Raw genomic sequence first — 20,234 nt, 5'->3', positions numbered from 1 at the left:
GAGTCTACTCCAGACAGAGGCTCTGAAGGAACTGTTTCAGGTTGGGCGGGCGCCTGCTCGGATGACGGCCTCTGTGCACTATAAAGCTTGAGATTTGCCTCGTGAATTAAAGATGACGATTTACAGTTTAGTTTTTTTGTTTTGTTTTTTCCTTGCAAGATACTTCTCAGGTTTCTTTTAGGGGTCTAGATATTCTCTAGAGGGGTACCTACTTAGGAAGTTCCTTACCTAACATTCTGAAGTGTTGTAGGCTTACTCTGGCCTGGGACTCTGCTTGCTACCCCTCACCTCTCTTCAGAAAAGCAGCAGATATTTCCTGGGCAGCCACTGTGTCTCAGAAAGGAGACATCGGGGAGCAAGGGACAGGCAGTCGGAAGGTGGAGTCGCAGAGTTCTCTCGACTTGACACTTTACAGCGGTGGGGGGCGTCTGCTGCTGGCTGCTCCCAGGGGTCCTCTTTGGGATTCAAACGGAGATGAGCGGTAAGAATGGGAGGGCTGTGTCCAACGATGAGCCCCGTGGTATTAAACCTCTGCCGTTTGAGAGCCAGGTGGTTTCCCATGGTGTTGCCTGGTTTCCTTGTCACAGCACCCCGGTTTCAGGGCCTCCAGGAGGACAGAGGGAAGAGGACAACAACTGTGTTGTCGTTTATGACTTCCGCCGTCTTCTGTTCGTTTGAAGGGAAGGCTAACCACGTTTTAAAAATGAGAGGAACCCGGGCATCCCATGATGACAGCGTTGATGAACTTTAAAGACATTTCTAGAAGATTTACGGGTATGAGTGTTTTGCCTATTTGCATCATGTACTTGTTGCCCTTGGAGACCAGATGAGGATGGGGACCATTGGATCCCCTGGAGCAGGAGTTACAGGTGGTCACGAGTCTCCATGTGGGTGCCGGGAACTGACTCCAGTCCCCTTAAAAACCAGTGTCTTAACCCCTGAGCCATCTCTCCAGCCCATAAAGACATGCTTTTAAACACTAGATTTTATCCTTTAGTCAAACGTTGTTTTTTTTCCCCTAAATGTAAATGTATGTATTTCTCTGTAGCCTGGGCTGGCTTCAAACTCATGGCAGTCCTGCCTCAGCATCTCGAGTCCCGGGATTACAGATGTGAGCCACCAAGCGTGGCTTTAGCTCTTCTGTCTATAAAGGTGGTGGTGGGGGGTAAAGAAAACCATAAAAAAAAGTAGAAAAGTGAGAAACAGGATGCAATCGTGTTTACATTTCTAATCGTCTTTACATTTTGTTTTTAAAATTTGGAGGCAGTAATTGAATACGCTCACAGGGTTCAGCACAACATTTTGGAGTGTGAAATCAAGCCAGGCACATGTATGTAGCTCTTTCTTGGCCTTGCGTTCCTGGGAGTTGTTCATGGTGTGGATGGCCCCCGCTGTCTTGACCGTGGGGTCTGTTCTCCGGGTTTCTCCTCTATTCCGTAAGCACGTTGTACATTTGTGCAGCTGGGTAGCGTTCCAGTCTGCTTTTTGCCCGATGAAGCTGGAAATGCGGACACTCTTTGCCTTTGCTTCTCCGCTCATGCTGGGGAGCAGGTGTGTTTAGCGTAGGCGCCATCTCTGTGAAGTCGAGGCGGGCCTTGAACTTGGTGTCTTCCTTCCTCTGTCTCCCCGGGTGCTGGCTGGGATTACAGGCTTGTGCTACCACATTCGGTGGGCAGAATTATGAAGCAAACAGAAAAACGCCCTTGCAGATTTCCTACAAGTTGAGTGTTAATCAACTTCCTCAGACAAAGGCAACACTAACATGAGCTGCTATCAGTTTCCAAGTTCGGTTCCATAGGCTCCCTCCAAGGCTGTTGAGCACAACGCCCTCAGGATTCTTCAAGGAAACTTTGGTGGTTTTGAAAGGGCCTGAGAAGCCTCAAGTGAAATCTTTCTGAGGACTTAGTAAAGGATTTTACAATTATATCTTGCTTTCCCGATGGCCTCTGGATTCAGCCTTTGCCTGGAAGCCATGTCTTAGGTGTAGCACTGGTTGTCCTCTGATAAGAAAGGGAATGAGAGAGTTTCAGTTCTGAACCATGAGTCCTGGCTTTCCTTTATCCTTCAACATTTTTTTTCTTTTTGCTTATCTCCCTCTCCTTGAATTTCATCGTAGGCAGCAAAGTGAAGCCGTTGGCACTTTCTCCAGTCTGCTCAGAATTCCCCCTATCAGGATCATAGAGCTCATTAGGTACTTTAAAAAAAAATTGTGTTGCCACAGGCAACAGCATCACTAAGCTCTGACCCTCTGTAATTTAGGTTCCGTTTTCCTGCTTCCTAGGGCTTTCTCCTCCTTGCTCTGCTTAACAGCCTCGGAGACCTCAGGCTCCCACAGATACCCCTGTGTATGAAGTGTTAGAAAGTCTCGTGCCATTTATGGAGATGGGAAGGTGGTGTGCGCCTTTGTGTGTGTGTATGTGTGTGTGTGTGTTTGAGTTTGCTCGAGTAGAAACTATTTTTGACACCTATGGTCTGAGTCTCTAAGGAGGGGAGATGTAGTATTGGTAGATACATGGAGAGGGGTTCTGGTCAGGAAGTGTTAGCCTCTGGCATTTTGGCGTTTCTTGGCTGGGAAGCTAAGAAGCAACCAGCAAAAGGTTGTGTGGCCAGTGAGGAAGGAGGAGAAGCAAGAGAGAGGAGTATTTGAGAAGCAGAAAGAGAATGTTTTGAGTAGGTGGGGAAATAATCTGTGTCAACTAGTTGAGATGCAGAAAGTGTATGTTTTGAGTAGGTGGGGAAATAATCTGTGTCAACTATTTGAGGTGCAGAAAGTGTATGTTTTGAGTAGATGGGGAAATAATCTGTGCCGACTATCTGAGATGCAGAAAGTGTATGTTTTGAGTAGGTGGGGAAATAATCTGTGTCTGCAGTATTCCGGGGTACTCTTTGCAGCCCAGTTACAGTAAACACATAAACATGTTGCTTTCCAGGATACTGCTGCATGCTGTTGTTTTTACCATCGAGGACTTGTGTGTTGAGTACATGAAAGTGGTTACTCATCGGTGGCATATAAATTCAGAGTGAGGAATAAATCATATTGTCCCCATGAATGGCTGAGATAGTAACATCTTTGCTTTCTGATGCTTCAGTGTAAACGGTTCCCTACACCATGCTATTTAGAATATGTGCAGTTACCTTCAGGTCGTGTGTCTAAACACATAAAAGAATGCTGTGTCTACACCGAGGGGGTCTCATCACATAAATCTCTCAGTTCCCGCTCCCAGTCTGAGCTGTGAGGCATTTCTGACCTGAAGTACTTTGGTCAGGAAATGTTCAGCCTGCGCTAAAGTGGATTCAGGAGGGTTGAGAGAGGCAGAGTAAAGAACCAGTGTTGCCCCCGCCCCCACGCTGATTTAGAGAGTAGAAATGAAATGGGTACAGGCGACAAAAAGCCTTTTACTTTTGGCTCCTTCACTGGGAGGGGGTCGTGTCTGAGGTTCCCAGTCAGGAGCTGTTGGCAGTGGATGCCTGCTGAGGGAGACAGGGTCATTTCTCTTTGGGTGTGTCTACTGCTGGGTGTTACACATGCCCTGGTGGACGGCGCCCCCAAAGCCATCCACATATGGGAAGCGCTAATTGGCTCAGAGGGGTTGATGATGATGATGAAGATGAAGATGATGATGAAGATGAAGAAGAAGAGGATGATGATGATGATGATGATAGGACGTGAAGTTAGCAAGCAGAAGAGGGACAGGTTAGGGAGGCTGGGGACTTGGGGGAGTTAAAGGGAAGTAGTAAGAGTAGGTAAGATCAGAATATTCTACAAGCATGGCATTTTCAGAAATTAGTAATATATATTTCTATAGAAACCTTTTATTTTGGCTAGGCATAGGGATGGTGCCTGTAATTATAGCATCTTTGTGGGGGGGGCGTTGAGGCAGGAGAATAAGAAGGTCAGTGCCAACCTGAGCTTCACAGTGAGACTCAGCTCCAAAAGCAAAGGACTGGCTGTGTAATTTGGTGGTAGAATGCTTGCCTAGCTCGTACAAGACCCTGAATTTAATATCTGTCTGTCTGTCTGTCCCTCCCATGATGAGGGTGATGTCACAAACAAAACATCACCTTGAGCTTTACGTGGTTGTGTCTCTAAGGTAACAGGAGGGGGCAGAGCACAGCCCACATGTAGGCAGGTGGGTGGGTGGGGTGGAGACCATTCTGATCGCTTTAGTTCCTCAGTGAAATAACCAAGGTCATCAACTGAGAAGCTCGGAAGGCAGAAGAGATGTTGTTGGGTTTTGAGGACGGCAGAGAGAGTGACCAGGGGTTGTCCGGGCAGAGAGAATAAGATGTAGTGGGATCCTGTTTGACATGACAGTTTAAAGCGATACACAGCTTGGCTTAGATGTGAAGTGTCTCCCCAAAGGCCCATGTGTTAAAGACTTGCTCCCCATCTGATGACATAGCTAAGATGTGAGTAGGTTGTGAAGGCGTTGATTTCAGTGATGGGTTCGTCCGCTGAGAAGTTCATTTTGAATGGACTTTTAGGGGATAGGTCCTAGGTGGGTGGGTTGCTGGAGGGCGGGGCAGACCTTTGCAGTTACAGCTCATAGTGTTCAGACCAGAGCTCTCTTTGCTTCCTGATTACTGGAGATTGTAACAAGCCATCGCCCCATGGTCCTGCACTGCAGAGTGATACACCTCCATGTGTGCCTTTAAACGCATGCTTCTCTGAACTCGCTCCTCCCCTGAATTGATTGGTTCAGGTATTTGGCCATGATAACAAAAAATGAATTAATTCACAAAATTCCCTAATATCCTGATGTTGTGCAGTCTGAGCCTTCGGTTGTGTGCAACTGTTGGGTGTCTGCAGAAGAAGACAAGGTCAACAGTTAACTCCGTGTTCCCACCCGGCGGACATTACAGAGGGAAGGATGCGTAAGGACTTGAAGACGCTTACAAGTGCATGATTGTCGTGGCTCATGAAGCATGTGAGGACAGACTGAGGGGCAGAGGAAGTGAGTGGAAAGCTACTGGGGTCAGTGATGTCTCTCTGGGTTCCGGTTGATAAAGGAGTGGGCTGAGGAAATAGGGTTGGTCGCTGAGAGTAGAATCTTGGAATTAGGGTTTTGTGTTATCACTAAAACACTTCCAGAGAGTGGGACATCAGTTCTTAGAGCAAACTGGTCTACGCTGTTGGACAAGTTAACTACTCAGCGTTTTCTTCTTCGTTTCTAAGTGGTGGCTGTGGTAGTTTACTTAGCCTATAGTTTATGTATTAGGAGAGTAAATGAGTAGATCCCTGTGACATCTTCAGTAGTACTTGGCATGTGACAGCCGTTGAAATGACGTAATTAAATTCAACAAGTCCTTGTTATTTCTTTAATCCTCAGCGTGGTGCCAGGGTCCAGGGTGAAAGTGACAGGGGCAGGAGCACTTTACGAGGAGCTGATGGTGATTTGTTAAAACCTGGCTCTGCTCAACAGTGGAGCTCCCTCCTTCTGGGCAGATGGTTCCAATGGCAGCCCGTTGTTTTGGTCCTTGCTGAGAGATTGCTCAGCATGGTCCTCAGGCTTCGTTCCTCTGTACCAAGGAGCAACTTAGAGTCATAATCTATTAATGTTGCTTGGAGGGCCTGGGATCTGTACCCAGAGGCAATGAGAAGAGAATGAATAGCTGTTGACACAGCCCTGGACTTCTTGGAGGGCAAGTGTGAACTATATTTGAGTCCTAAATCCCAACGGCGACCTATCTTTTTTTTTTTTTTTTTTGAGGTCTTTGTGGCTGTTGTGACTCAGACTCTCTTTTGACTTCTTAAATCAAGGAATTGTTTTGTTATTTTAAGCAACAACAACAAAAAATGTGTGTGGTAATTCTTTGTTTGCAGAAAGCAGGACTCAGGCGGCCTGGTGGCCTAGGTCTATAGTCGCAACTGCTTGGAAGGCTGAGGTAGAAGACTCATAAGCTCAAGGCCAGCCTGGACTATATACAGAGTGAGTGCAAGGCTAGACCAGGCAACTTAGTGACATTTGTTTCAAAATCAGAAGTAAAAAAAAAAAAAGGCTGGGAATGTAGCTCAGTGGTAGAGTTTGTGAAGCATATCTGAGACACTAAATTTTTAATTCCCAGAACAAGGAAAGGACAAAGAAAGCATTAGAAAATATAAACGCAGCCAGGCAGTGGTGGCGCACGCCTTTAATCCCAGCACTCCGGAGGCAGAGGCAGGCGGATATCTGTGAGTTCGAGGCCGGACTGGACCGACAGCCTCCAAAACAATACAGAGAAACCCTGTCTCGTAAAACCAAAAAAAAAAAAAAAAAAAAACCCCACATAAAGGTAGTATTCTTAAACTACGTAGCGTTTTTTAAAGCTCTTTTGTTGTTTGTTTTTTGAGACAAAACTCACTATGTAGACCTGGCTGACCTCTTCCTCTTGAGTGCTGGGATTAAAGTCACGTGCCACTGTGCAGGCCGTTCCTACGTTCTTAAAGGAATCACCATTACACCCGTTGTAAAACAGATGCAGTAGAGATATGTATATAGTGGGCTTTGGCCATTTCCACCCACTAGTGTTCTTTCTCATCCCCTTCCCCTCTACCTTTGAAAACATTCGTCCCAACAAGCCGGCTCCTCCTCTGATCTTGCGTGTGTGACCCAGTGAGTTCACTGTGGTTGCTTGCGTGAGTGGGAGGCCTCTTACTGCAACGAGGACAGTTTGTCAGCGTCTGCACCACTGACGAAAATGGTTTACCCATCTCTAGGAGCCATTAGCTGCCTGCCCCTTCAGTGAGGGGTGACTGGGGCCTCGAGACCCCGTCTTCCATGCGTGATGAAAATGGCGACATGCGCGGCTCCCTACACTGCAGCGAGTTCATGAATGTAGTAGCCCGGCCGTGGTCACGTCTCCTCCTATGGTGCTCATGGTCTCTTCACCTCTTTTGTGATGGCTCTGAGCCTCACAGGGGTGATACAGATGTCCTTTTTAGGACTAAGCACCAGATCAGTTGCAAGTCTGCATTCACCACCACCCAAGGTACGGCAAGGCTTTTTTTGTTGTTGTTGTTGCACGCGGCCTGTTCTTTGTTTAAACTGTGAAGGGATCATTATGCTATGAGAACTCCAAGGAAACTTCAAATTGAACAGTTAGCAGTGGTTACGCCATGAACCGAATATATATTTTGAAGGTTAGGATATTGACTTAGTGGACAGTATGATAGAATTTAAAATTTTAATTCTGAGACTGTCACCACCTAGAAAACTGATGAAATTGTGACATTGCCAGCCAAGGCGGATGAAAGAAGCCCAGGGCGTTTAGCCAAGAGTGCCAGAGATGGAGTAGGCTCTGTCATTTTCCTCCTAGTTACGCCAGTGCTGTTATTAAGATTGACAGGTCAGGGAGGGAAGGATACCTAACTGCTTGCCTCCTATATCCTGGGGACAGACTGAGAGCAGGGAGGACAGTGGCCATGCCTCCTGAGTCGCTGGGTGTTTGGGGCTCATGTTAATAAGCTGGCTGCATGGAATGGGGGTGAGGCAGAAAGGTGTGTCTTGACTCACCGCTGTTTTTGTACAGAGTAGGATCTCGTCCAGTTTGCTAATTTACATATCCACCAAAGAGAGGGCTTTAAAACAGAGAGGAAAGAAGATGGGAGAGTTACTGCCTGTCTGGGATATTTTCTAGAGAATGCAGGCTGTTTCTCCTTGGGACTATCTGCAAAGGCAATATGGCAGCACACCCAAGCCCAGTCCAGAAACGCCACACCCTCATTGTCAGCATCACACAGCGTTGTAAAGAGAAGCTTTTTCCTTAAGAGAAGCCTTCCTGCCAGCCTGGTTCTAGAGCCGCATCAGTCCCAAATAAACAGACAGGAGGCTATATTAATTATGAAGCTGTTGGCCTTGCTTGTTTCTTACTGGCTAGCTCTGACTTAAGTAATTACCCCATAATTGTTAATCTAAGTATTTCTCTTACCAGAGAATAGTTCTGGGCTTCCTACCCCATGGCGTTACATCTCGACTCTCTGTGTTTCTCCTTCCCAGAGTTCTCCTGGACTCCTAGTCCCACCTATCTAGATTCCTATTGGCCCAACAGTGCTTTATTGACATAAGACTTCCCCAACACAGCGTGACCCTGGAATCTGTGTTTATCTTTTCCCTCTCACTCCATGCAGGTGAAAGGACTAGAATAAGTAGACTAAGCCTCCCCCTCCCTCCCTTCTTCCTAAAAGTTATTGACCAGCCTGGTTTTTGTTGCCATGATACCAAATTGGTTTAGTTTGGCGTATGGTCCAAGGGGCTAGCCATCCAAGATGAGGCAGGTGCATCTGACGAGGCCTCGTGCTGTGTTGAGCAAGAGGAAGGGACAAAACAGGGAGAGGAACCTTGCTTCATAACAGCCCTCCTCCCGTGAGTGATCCGTCCCCAGGAAAGCAGCATTAATGCCTCCAGGAGGGTGGCACCTCCGGAGCTAATCATCTCTCAAAGGTCACACGCTCAGCACTGTTACACTGGGGACTGGGTTTCATCATGAGTGTTGGGAGAGGACAGTCTTCAAGCTACAGCACGCTTCGAGAATACTGATGCCTTAGCTATCGGGCGGCACCAATCTCAATACGGTGCTCCCTCGCAAAGGACTGTGTCATCACTTACAAGCAGGTTCGCTTGCTTGAGCGGCAGCTGAGGAGGGCCAGGGGGACATGTCCATCGGTAAAGTGTCTGAGGTGCAAGCAGGGGACCTGAGTTGGGGTCCCCAGCACTTACGTAAGTACTGGGAAGAGTTCAGTGGCCAACCAGCCTAACCACGTTAATGACCTCCAGGCCCAGTGAGAGGCTGTCTCAAGGTGTAGGGCGGGACACAAAGTTGGGAGGAGGTGTGGGTGGGTCCGGGAAGTCAAGGGGGAGGGTTAGAAAGGGATATGAGCAAAATACATGTATGCATGTATGAGATTCTCAGTGAAAATTTCATATGAAACATGTAAGAATCGGAGGAAGAGCTGAGAAGGACATCTAATACGGACCTCTGTACTCCACATGCATCCACACAGACACAGACACGTGTGTGCACCACACAGACAGACAGGCAGACAGGCAGACAGACAGACAGACACACACACACACACACACACACACACACACACACACACTTAGCGTTTAGTCTTCCTGCCCGCAGCCTGGGTCCTGTTGTTGCTTTCAGCCCCCAAATAACACACAAGACGCTATATTAATTATGAAGCTGTTGGTCGTTTGCTATGGTTTCTAATCAGCTAGCTCTGACTTAATCATTGACCCATAATCGCCAATATAAAGGACTTATCTTTCTGAGAACGCCAGACTTGTGTTCTCTCCTCCAGGGATTACATCACTACAAATCCTTTCACTAGGTTTCCCAGAATCCTCCTCGACTCCTAGTCCTAGACACACACACAGACACATGTGCACACCACACACACATGTGCACACCATACACACATACATGTGCACATCACAGCCACACACACACAGCCACACACAGACACATGTACATACCACACACATGTGCATACCATACACACATACATGTGCACACTATAGACACACAGACACACAGACACATGTGCACACCACACACACATGTGCACACCATACACACATACACGTGCATACCACAGACACACAGTCACAGACACATGTGCACATCACAGACACACACAGACACATGTGCACACCACACACACATGTGCACACCATATGTACATACATGTGCACACTGCAGACACACACACACAGGCACAGACACACACACACAGGCACAGACACACACAGGCACAGAGACACACAGACAGGCACACACAGACAGACACACAGGCACTTGAGGCAATTGACTAGTATTTTATAACAATACGAGGTTCTTTTTTCCTCCATACATCAATCTTGAGCATTTTCTCATGAACATACTGTTCAGTGTTTTTTTCCTAGCATAGTCTTTTTGCATTTCCCTTGTGTGTAATTGTATCATGCATGTACTCACTTTACGCACAGTTCTGCATGCTGTATTATAATTCTACAGCTGCATGTCACTAGATAGGCTCTAAGTACCTCGATGTTAGAGTTTCGTCTTGCTTCCCAGGACAGTGCCTGGTGTGACATACAAAAGGTGTCACTACAGAGAGAGAGGAGCGATGAGCAAATGGGCAAAGAATGGGCTGGCGGAACCAGCAGAGACAGCCGATCTGAACAAGGGGGAGCTCTTGGACCCCAGACTGACAGCTGGGAGGCCAGCATGGGACTGATCCAGACCCCCTGAGTGTGAGAGTCAGTGAGGAGTTCTGGGCTACCTATGGGGCCCTGAGCAGTGGATCAGTGTTTATCCCTGGCATGCAAACAGACATCGTGTGTCCATAACACAAAGAGGGATGCTCTCTCGGCCTGGACTCTTAGGGAAGTGCCTGGACCCCGCCCTGAGTGAAATGACAGACTCTGGATATCTCCTGTGTGGAAGGAAATGGCAATAGGGTGGGAGGCTGGGGGGGGGGCTGCGGGAGGAGGGGAGGGAGAGGGAACTGGGATTGACATGTAAAACAAGCTATTTAAAATGAAAATAATAATAATAATAATAAATGAAAAAAAACAAAAACAAAAGGTGTCACTAGAGAAGTGTTCTGTACATGTTAAATAGCTTAAAGCCTACCCCCAGAACCTTAAGATGGCGACATTACACTCAGTGGCAACTTTCTGTGTCTTTTTTCCTCTGGGTATGAGCAGCAGTCTTGTGTACTCGGTGTGACCGTACATGTGCTGTGTTTGACTGCTTCTTGGTAGTGAGTGGCGATGGCACCGTCACACTGAGGATGCTCTGGTTCCAAGGTCATATCTTTCCCTTGGTTGAGCATAAGTGGATTTTGCATTTCAGGACGTCGGCCTGTGGAACCTGGTAGATTGTGTTTATTATTTATGTTCTGGAGCATTTATCATTGTCTGACCGCCGTCACCTCTGCCTTCCATTTTGATAAAATGAGATCTGTGCCTGGCAAGCTCGGGATGGATGCGTAGTTAGCATATCTGATGTGCAGGGAGCTGATTGAAGGGCCTTTGACTGTGTCTTGCTTTTCTTTGCTTTGCACAAAACTGTAATTTCTGTCTCATCGCAGGGACTTCATTGTGCTTTTTTACATAAAAACTTAATCATTCTCATGGAAAGAGGTTAAATTATACAGATTATTATTAATGTGCTTTGTTTGATACACCAAGAATTCTTTCCTATCCCTTCAAGACAAAAGCTTCTTCTCTGCTTTCTTTTCTGGAGACAGAAAAAAAAAAAAAACAGAAAATGATGCAGTGTATACACAGACTGAGTTCCATGGTGCACCATTAGCATAGACCGCTTTTATGTTCTTGTGTACCAAGCAAAAATAAACGTTAGGAAGCAGTTTATTACCCAAAATGCCTGGAACTGAAGACTATAAAATTAGACACTTAGGGATCGTTGTAGAAGAGGAAGTTTAGAAACTCCGCTCTCATTGGCTCCTTATGGTTTCAGTCCCCCTCCCCCTCCCATCCATTCCTCTTTGGCACTCTTTGTGTGTAAGTCCTAAAACTAAAACCCAGTGTTTGGACCAGCTTTGACCTCTGGGGAAGATGGGAAGAACCTCTAAGGGCCATCTGCCTCCAGAAGTCTCTCTTACGGGCTCTATGGATGGGTCGCCACCCATTGATGACGTCTTAAGCCCAGCCTGGTGCTAGCCAGGGAGAAGAGAGCCACTGAGCTGCAGAGCTCTATGATAACAAATGCGTCTTGTTTTAAGCCTTGCTTCTTGGGGGTGACAGTTTGTTATGTAGCAGAAGAAACCTAATCAACTGTCAAGTGGGTGCTTGTGTTTCTTTAGTTTTCCCTCTGAAATACATAGGCATACTTAATTTTTTTTTTTCCGAGACAGGGTTTCTCTGTGTTGATTTGGAGGTCATCCTGGAACTCGCTCTGTAGACCAGGCTGGCCTCGAACTCACAGAGATCCGCCTGCCTCTGCCTCCCAAGTGCTGGGATTAAAGGCGTGCGCCACCAACGCCGGCCTTAAATCTTTTAAAAATAGATTTTGCTACTCATCTCCCATGCGTGTGCATTTGCAAGCATGAGCGTGATGTGAGTTCGTGAGCGTGGACATGGGCCGTGCTGCATGTGTCGCCCTCGGTGGCCAGGCTGGCACAGCAATCGCTGTCATCCTTTGAGCCATCTCCCCAGCCTCAAGCCTCTTCCCCTTAACACCCAAGGAAAGAAACTTATGTTTCCATGTACAAAGTGGGGAAGAGTCCTTAGCTCCGGATACAAAGGAGGATGAGTCTGCAGCAAGCGGGTTGACTTTGCTCCACACAGCGAGCACAACGTTTCCCCGTGAACCATGTTTCAGCGCCAAAGCCGCCTCTGGTCATTGTGGGCTCCACAGCCCTTCCCCAGTTACAGCCGCCGATTCAAATACCTCTTCTGTTTGAAGCTGGGCAGCTTGTGTGTTGTTTGGTTACTTTGTGAAATTCTTGGAGAAGTAGAACTACCTTGAGAGACAGTGGCAAATGGGTGCAGATGAATTGAGGCTGGTGTCCCCGCCCCCCGTAACATGACTTACCAGGGCACCTAGTATGAACCTTATCACACATCATTTGAAACAGAAGGGTAAGGGGATTGCATAACATGTTAGAACCCCCGTTTATAATAACGGGTTGCCCAAGGGAAGGAAAGGGGGCACTGGTGGGTAGGTTCTCCTAGACTTTCCTCGTAGCCCCTGATTCTCTCCCGAATATTATGTGGGGGGACTCGACCGACTGAGTTCAGATCTCTTTGGGGTTAACGTGGAAGTGATAGGAATTCCTTCGCCATGTTTGAAGGGTGTCAGCACCCCCTACCCCCTTGCTGTGAGAACGGTGCCTTACTTAGGCAAATGTAGGTGGCTCCTGGCTGTGCGTGTGGGTCCTCTGCGTTTGTCTAGGGTAAATGACAGAGAGCTCCATCCTTTTGCCCCCACGGGCCCCTCAGCACCTCCCGGGAGACCCCTCTCTGCATCTGTGGCTTCCCTTGCAGATGGAGAGCCGAGGCTGGAGGCTTGCTTCTTTCGCTGAGTCTTGTTTCACGGGCAAAAGAAGGAAAAGCTGTCTGCAGGGCCAAGAACTCCCAACCCCTGCCTGCAATTCCATTCATTAAGGGTTAATTGGAGTTAATAAGCAAATACCTTACATGGGCTAAAGCCAGTTACCCAGAGTGAGCCTCACACCTTAGTAAAGATGGCTGTGGCATAGCTGTGGGGGAGCCAGCTAGAGGCTTCGTGTGAGTTACTCTGATCGGCACAGAGACCCTGGGGGGCCATGCAGAGTTTTTCCATTCTTTGCCCCTGTTGCACGGAGATGGCAGGGAGATCCAGGTAGACATGCCCATGGCTGTGCCCTAGGACTCAGATCCTCACCTGAGCTGGACTCCCCCTCTTGGATCCTGAATGACGATTTGAGCTAATTTGGTTGCTTTCTTCCTAATACCTAGTAGCAATTGTCACAGGGTACGGGGCAGCTAGTGCAGAGGTTGGAGGACATTTGATGGGAAAACATGACTCAGAGGGCTATCGAGGAGGATTTTTGGAAAGACACTTGGAGGGTCTCCTTAGTGACCACTGTCTTCCAGGTAATGCAACTCACTTGTAAAATGCCTGGAGCCACCTGCCCTTCAGTGAGCACAGTGCAGCTGAGGAAAAATTGCTGCCCTGCCCCTCTCCCTGGATGCCAGCCGAGAACACCCTTCTCTGTCTTTAACGTTCTAGCTACAGAACGTTCCCTAGTGTGCTTGCAGATGGGACGTGATGCCTGAGTGTTTGCTTGCCCATGTTTAAATGGCATTTTAGTGATGCTTCAGAAATACCCCTCATGCAAAGGTGGCCGAAAAGCCTCTAACTCTGTCATTGTCCCTTTTCTGTCTCGCAGTACTGGCTGGATCCAGCGAAGACTCTTGCAGAACACAAGGAGCTAATCAACAGTAGGTATTTAATTTTTGTACTTCGGGGGAGGATGACTTGGGCATGGTGAATCGTCTGTGATTGGTTTAGTACCGGTGAGGGGACAGTAGGGCCAGGGAGTTGGTGCTTGGCTTGCTGTGAGACTCTCCACACTCGGGTGGGGCCGATTTAATCAGCTTACTACGGCTACCACATGTGTCCAAACACCCTCTCTCGGTTTTTCAGCTGTGACTTTTCCGAGAGAGAGGGGAAAGAGTTTATTCCTGAGTTATGGAGTGTTTTGTTGTCATGCCTCAGGGCATGTGACAGGAAAGGATTCTGTGACTTTGGGGAGAGAGGTCATTCGTTGTCAGAGGTGAGCCTTTGGAATGATTAAAGCGAATTAATTAGGGGAGTTGGTGTAATTAAATACATATTCTTTAATCTCAATACCCATACCCAAGCTTTTATTTGCAAACACACGCGCAAACTTAGGTGTGCAAAAGAATAACCCTTTACAAATTTTTGTGGTAAAATTACATAAGTTAAAAACTTGAAGCTCTTTGTGTGTAATTGGCCGACATTACATAATTCACGTTTCGGTAACTCTCGTTGTCTGCATGATTTTTCCTTATCCCAGACTGACCTCTGTAGCCAGTGAGTCATTTTGTCCAAATGGGGACTGACGGCCGATCTGAACCTACTGGACCCTTCTCCTTTAGGTCCCATGGCTCCCATGCCTGCTGCCCTTTCTCTGTGGTCACATGGGCTGTGTGAACGTTCATGGATCCCAGGAATGCAGCCACACCTCAGGAGGGAGCAGGAACCCAGAACTGCAGGACCCTCAGGAGCCAGTACAGATTCTCTCTACACCGGCATCATTGCTGTCATCTCTGGCTTTCTATCTTGTAGAAAAAGTTTATAAATTACAGCTCTGGCCCATTGGAACCAATTAAAAAAATAACTTTCAGAAACTCAGGGAAAAATTCAGGAGTAAATATTTTAAAATAAACTTGTAATAAAAATGTAAATGTTTTCGTGGGGCACAGTGGTCCATACCCGTAATCCTAGTAATATAGAGGCTGAGGCAGGGGGATTGCAAGAAGTCGATTCGGCTACATACTGGTTCCAGGCCAGCCTGGACTACAGAATCAGTCCTTGTTTCAAAAACGAGCAGACAAACACAGGGGCTGGAGAGATGGCACAGCGATCAGAGCACTGTCTGCTCTTCCAGGAGGACCCAGGTTTGATTCCCAGAACCCACGTGATAGCTCATAACCCGTGCAACCCCAATTCTAGAAGATCCAGTGGTGCCTGCTGGCCTCCTGGACACCAGACATACATGTGGTACACGGGCATACATGCAGGCAAAACACGTGTACACACAAAAAGAAGTAAGCCTTTCAAAATGTTTTAAGGCAAAATTTTAAAGCATGCTCAACTTAGGTCAGCAGCATTGTAAGAAGCAATATTTTTTTTTCCAAATGCAGTAACGTTAAACGCTCGATGTGTGCATAAAACACAATCTCATCTGAAGAAATGTGTCGTGGGAGACTTCTTATTTTATCTCATGAATTGTTTTATAATGAAGGAAAGCAGTATAGTCAGTATGAATAGCCATACAAATGGTAGCCATTTCTAGTCGCCAGGATTCTCATAGGTAAATCTGGAGTTACTTGCCCTAAACTAAGCAGAAACTCATTGTTATCATTAAGGCACCATGAAAGGTAGATTGGGGAAGTCCCAGTGTCTGGCTCCTATATTCTTTTCTGGTCAAACAAAATGATTTTAGGTTCAGTTAAGGGCTTCTTAATCCCACTGAGTGGATGGATTCCAGATTCTGCTAAGTTAGGGGTTTGCTTTGTCACCATCTCATTTTTGTAGTCAGAAAATGTCTGGCTGGAAGTATTCTTGCATATAAATGGCATTTCTAGGGCCGTAGATTTCTCCACCAGGCTCCAGTTGAGAGTTTGCGCCACAGGTCTGTTTTCCCAGACTGTAGAAGACAGTGCCCACACAGCACCAAATACTAGGCACGGGTCAGCTTTGTCTCATCCCTGTGGTTTCAGACAAGTTGCGCAACTCCTCGGACTCTCGCCTGCTTTGTGGTGTTTTCCAGACTGTGGCCAAGACTGAAATATCCATCGTGATTTTTTGTTGTTGGGTCTCAAACAAATATATCCCTACCTGACTTGGAACTTACCATGTGCCAGGCTGGTCTTGAACTCACAGAGACGCACCCGTCTCTGCCTCCTGAGTGCCGGGATTAAAGGACGCACCACCGCCCTGGGCAATATGAAGTAACGCAAGCCCCTCTGTGTGCCGGTGGGAAAGGCCAAGGCCCGTAAAGAAAATGAACTCAAGCTGAGTGGTTTCCATTGTGCATTTTTCAAGCTTCTGCTTAGCTGCCCATGACCAGACACTGATGAAACGTCTGTGCTGGATGAATAGGGGTCATCTGTCACGGTCCACGGGACGAAAGTAGCGCTCGAGTCTGCAGAATACCTCTTCTCTTTATGTGCCCCGTAGCTGCACACGCCTCCGCCCTGCCCCACAAGCTCTGCCGCCTCCGCCCTGCCCCACTAGATGAGACCCCAGCCGCCTCCGGCCGCGGGCAGAGCTTGATTGACACGGACCCTCAGCCTTCAGTGGACTTCCCGTCTCTTCTGAGTAGTTAATAGTCTTGCCTCCCTGGTGTCTGTGTGGAGGGGTTTGCTTGTCAGAGGCACAAACAGTGACTGAATACGCATGAAAGCCAAATATACGGAGTGCTGATAGGACATTAGAGCAAAGGTTTTAAAATGTAGATAAAAAAAAAGTCACTAAGTGGTAAGAAGTAACTCAGGCAGGCCCAGATGAAGGGAGAGGCGTGGGCTTGCTCTGGATGTCCTGTGTGTGCAGTTAGCGGGGGCTTCGGGAGAGTACAGAGCGTGTGTGAGTGTGTGGTAATAGCCAATAACACGGCGTGTGTGTTATAAATTATTATAAATTGGCTGTGTCTTCATTGCTTGATCTGACTTGTTTCTTTCACCCAGCATTTAAGTTATGACGTCACTTATTTAACTAGAAATGGAAGTAGATTAGAGTGTCCTTGGTATCGATTACGTGGTGTCAGCTGTTTTCACCCCGGCACAGGGCATGACTTTGCGTTTGCGGGGCAGAACCTCTGGAGAAATAATCAGTGGCATCACTGACAGTCAGTTGGAGCACCGAGTAAAAAGCCCTTTAAAATAAAGGATGTGGCAGGTTGGGAGGTGGAGTCAGGAGGGTCAGGCCTCCGGATCACCCTCAGCTGTATAGCAAGCAGGTTTGAGGCTAGCTAGCCTGAGCTGCGTGAGGCCTTGCTTCAAGACAAAAACAAAGCATGTTAGATCAACTAATAACTACTGCCAGCTTGGAAGTTCAAGGCTTTGAGTGCAGACCACATCCATTCACTCTGAAATAAGAAACCTTTTTAGGAACGGCATGCCGCGGCATAACAGTGCCCAGGGAACCTTCATACTCCTGCACAGGGCGCTGACTGCCTTACAGTTACCCATGCAAATGCAGCTCCAGGCTTTTGTTTCTGGATTTTTAATTTTTTTGTCATATGCAGATTTAGCTCTCCTGTGCGTGGCAGATGGACAGGAAGTATCTTTTTCCGCGTACACGTGCCTTATTTTTCTGTTTAGAGTCCCTCTTGGGTCTGGAGAGATGGTTCAGTGGCTAAGAGCACTCACTGGCTGTCCTTACAGAGGTGTAATTCTTGGCACCCACACAGCAGCTCACAATAGTCCTAGTCCAGGGGTCTGACCCCTTCTTCTGACCTCTGCTGGTGACAGACACCCGTGTGGTGTGCATACGTATGTGCAGACAAACATGCATACACATAAACTAACTGAACTTTAAAATTAGAATAGTTTAAGAGTCCAGCGGATACTGTGCTATCACATGACTTGCCTGGTTATTCTTTTTTTTGTATTTTTTCTTTTTTTATTTAAATTAGAAACAAGCTTGTTTCACATGTCAATCCCAGTTCCCTCTCCCTCCCCTCCTACCCCGGCCACCACCAATACCCTATCCCATCCCCTTTCAGCTTCCCAGGGAGGGTGAGGCCTTCCATGGGGGAATCATCAAAGTCTGTCACATCATTTGGAGCAGGGCCTAGGCCCTCCCCTGTGTGTCTAGGCTGAGAGAATATCCCTCTATGTGGAATGGGCTCCCAAAGTCCATTCATATACTAGGGTTAAATATTGATCCACTACCAGAGGGCCCATAGATTGATTGCCCGGACCTCCCAACTGATGCCCAATGTGCAGAGAGAGGGTCTAGGTGAGTCCTATGCTGATTTCCCAGCTATCAGTCTGGTCAGGAGAGATGGCTCAGCCATTAAATGCTAGGCTCACAACCAGAAGATGGTCATTTTTCTTAAGGAATGCGCAGGATTATAAAAGTTTTAGCTGCTCAATCTACAGCATATGGCTACCTCCCAGCATTTGCCACAGTTTATACTTCCTTGTGTATTTTTCCCGGGACAAACAGCATATATAAACTTTTTAGCCCACGAGGTGTCCGGACTGTAGACTGGCAACCCTCTGCACACCAGCACATGCAGAACTCCACCCGTTTGAACGTGCTGGGCTGGTCCATCGTCCCTTGGCGTGGCTCACTGACACAGGCTCCTCTGCCTGTCAGCGTGTCTACAGCCTTTTGCAGAGAAGTCTAGAAAAGCTTCTTCTTGACAGTTGACGTGATGTGTAGATGGCTTTATTTATTTTTTATTTAGGTTAGAAACAATCTTGTTTCACATATCAATCCCAGCTCCCTCTCTCTCCCCTCCTCCCCCACCCTGACCCCCAGGCCCCCCAGTCCCCCACTCAATCTCCACTCTGATCCCCAGAGAGGGTGAGGCCCTCCATGATGGATCTCCAGTGACTGTCATTTCATCCAGGACAGGGCCTAGGCCCTCCCCCAAGAGTCCAGGCTGAGAGAGCCTCCCATATTGTGGCATGGGCACTCAAAGTCTATTTGTACGCCAGGGATAAATACTACCTAAGGCCCCATAGATTACCTAGGCCACCTCACTGACATCCACATTCATGGGGTCTGGGTCAGACCCATGCTTTCCACACAGCCATCAATCTGGAGTTCAAGAGCTCCCCCCTTGTTCAGGTCAACTGTTTCTGTGGGTTAAACCAGCCCAGTCTTAACACCTTTGCCCATCAGTTCTCTCTTTCTGACACTGGATTCTAGTTCAGTTCAGTGTTTGTCTGTGGGTATCTGCCTCTTTCATCAGTTGCTGGAGGAAGGTTCTGTTTCCCAGACTCTCTGGCAGTGGGATTGTATGCTGGCACTCCCCCTGATTCATGTCTAAAAGTGGATGGCTTTAAAAGATTATTTATTTCTCAATAGGCATTCTCGGCAATGAAAAGAACCTCTGCCCCCTTCCCTCAACAATAAATAACAGGAAACTATAAATTGATAAAAATTGTACATAGATGGTCAAAGTCAGATGTAAGAACCAGTAACACTGTGGCATTTGAGGCCTTAAGTATGTTCCGTGTTTATGTGTGGATGAACATGGCACGTAGAATTCATTTTCTGCTTTCACTAGTCTTCAACTCATGCCTTTGTGTTCTTGGATCTTTAGAAGTGTTTTATAAATGCAATTATGTGTGTGCATGTGAATATGTGTGTGCACATGTGTGTGTGCGTATGTGGATGTGTGTGTGTGCATGTGAATGAGCGTGTCTGCGTGTGTGTACGTGTGGATGCATACACCTACATGCAGAGGCCAGAAGAGGGTGTCAGGGGTCCTGCTCTGTCGTCCCTGCTGTGTTATCTTGAGACAGGACCCGAATGGAACCAGGGGCTACACTGGCCGTCAGAAAGCCCCAGAAACAGTGCTGGGGCCACGGAAACGTGTGCGGCCCACCCAGAGTTTTGCACTGAAATTGGGATTTGAACTCAGATCCTCCTGTATGTACAGCAAGTACTCTTACCCACCGAGGCGTCTCCCCAGCCCCTAATTCTATCTTTCCCCCAAGTAAAGAACCTTTCATTTTTAGCAAACAGTTTAAATTCAAAATCATCAATGGTTTTTTTAAAGAGCATATATAAACTGGGCATTTTAATCCCAATGCTGGGGATACAGAGGCAGGTGGATCTCTGTGCGTTCAAGGCCATCCTGAACTACATGGCCAGTCCCAGTCAAGCCACTCAGAATTACATAAAGACCCTGACTCAAACACACACCACACACACACACATACACACACACACACACACGCATGTTATTCAGTGGATACACCATGCACCTGAAGGCAAATTGTAGTATTAATATTATTGATGTGAGAATGTAAAGCTTAAAATATAAT

General features: G+C 47.3%; 1 protein-coding gene across 3 annotated transcripts in view; it reads left to right on the top strand.

Annotated features, from left to right (window-relative positions):
* Positions 1–20,234, top strand: part of Epb41l4a (erythrocyte membrane protein band 4.1 like 4A) — a 192,189-nt gene that overhangs the window by 91,945 nt on the left and 80,010 nt on the right. For all 3 annotated transcript variants that reach the window (XM_040758055.1, XM_040758052.1, XM_040758054.1), the window contains one exon: positions 13,868–13,919. In XM_040758055.1, coding sequence (XP_040613989.1) covers positions 13,868–13,919 — 52 coding nt within the window. The remainder of the gene's footprint in view (positions 1–13,867; positions 13,920–20,234) is intronic.

Source organism: Mesocricetus auratus, unplaced genomic scaffold (genome assembly GCF_017639785.1).
Source record: "Mesocricetus auratus isolate SY011 unplaced genomic scaffold, BCM_Maur_2.0 Super-Scaffold_100015, whole genome shotgun sequence".
Classification (NCBI taxonomy): domain Eukaryota; kingdom Metazoa; phylum Chordata; class Mammalia; order Rodentia; family Cricetidae; genus Mesocricetus; species Mesocricetus auratus.
Note: the sequence above shows the minus strand (reverse complement) of the source record. Positions and strands in the feature narration are given on the sequence as shown.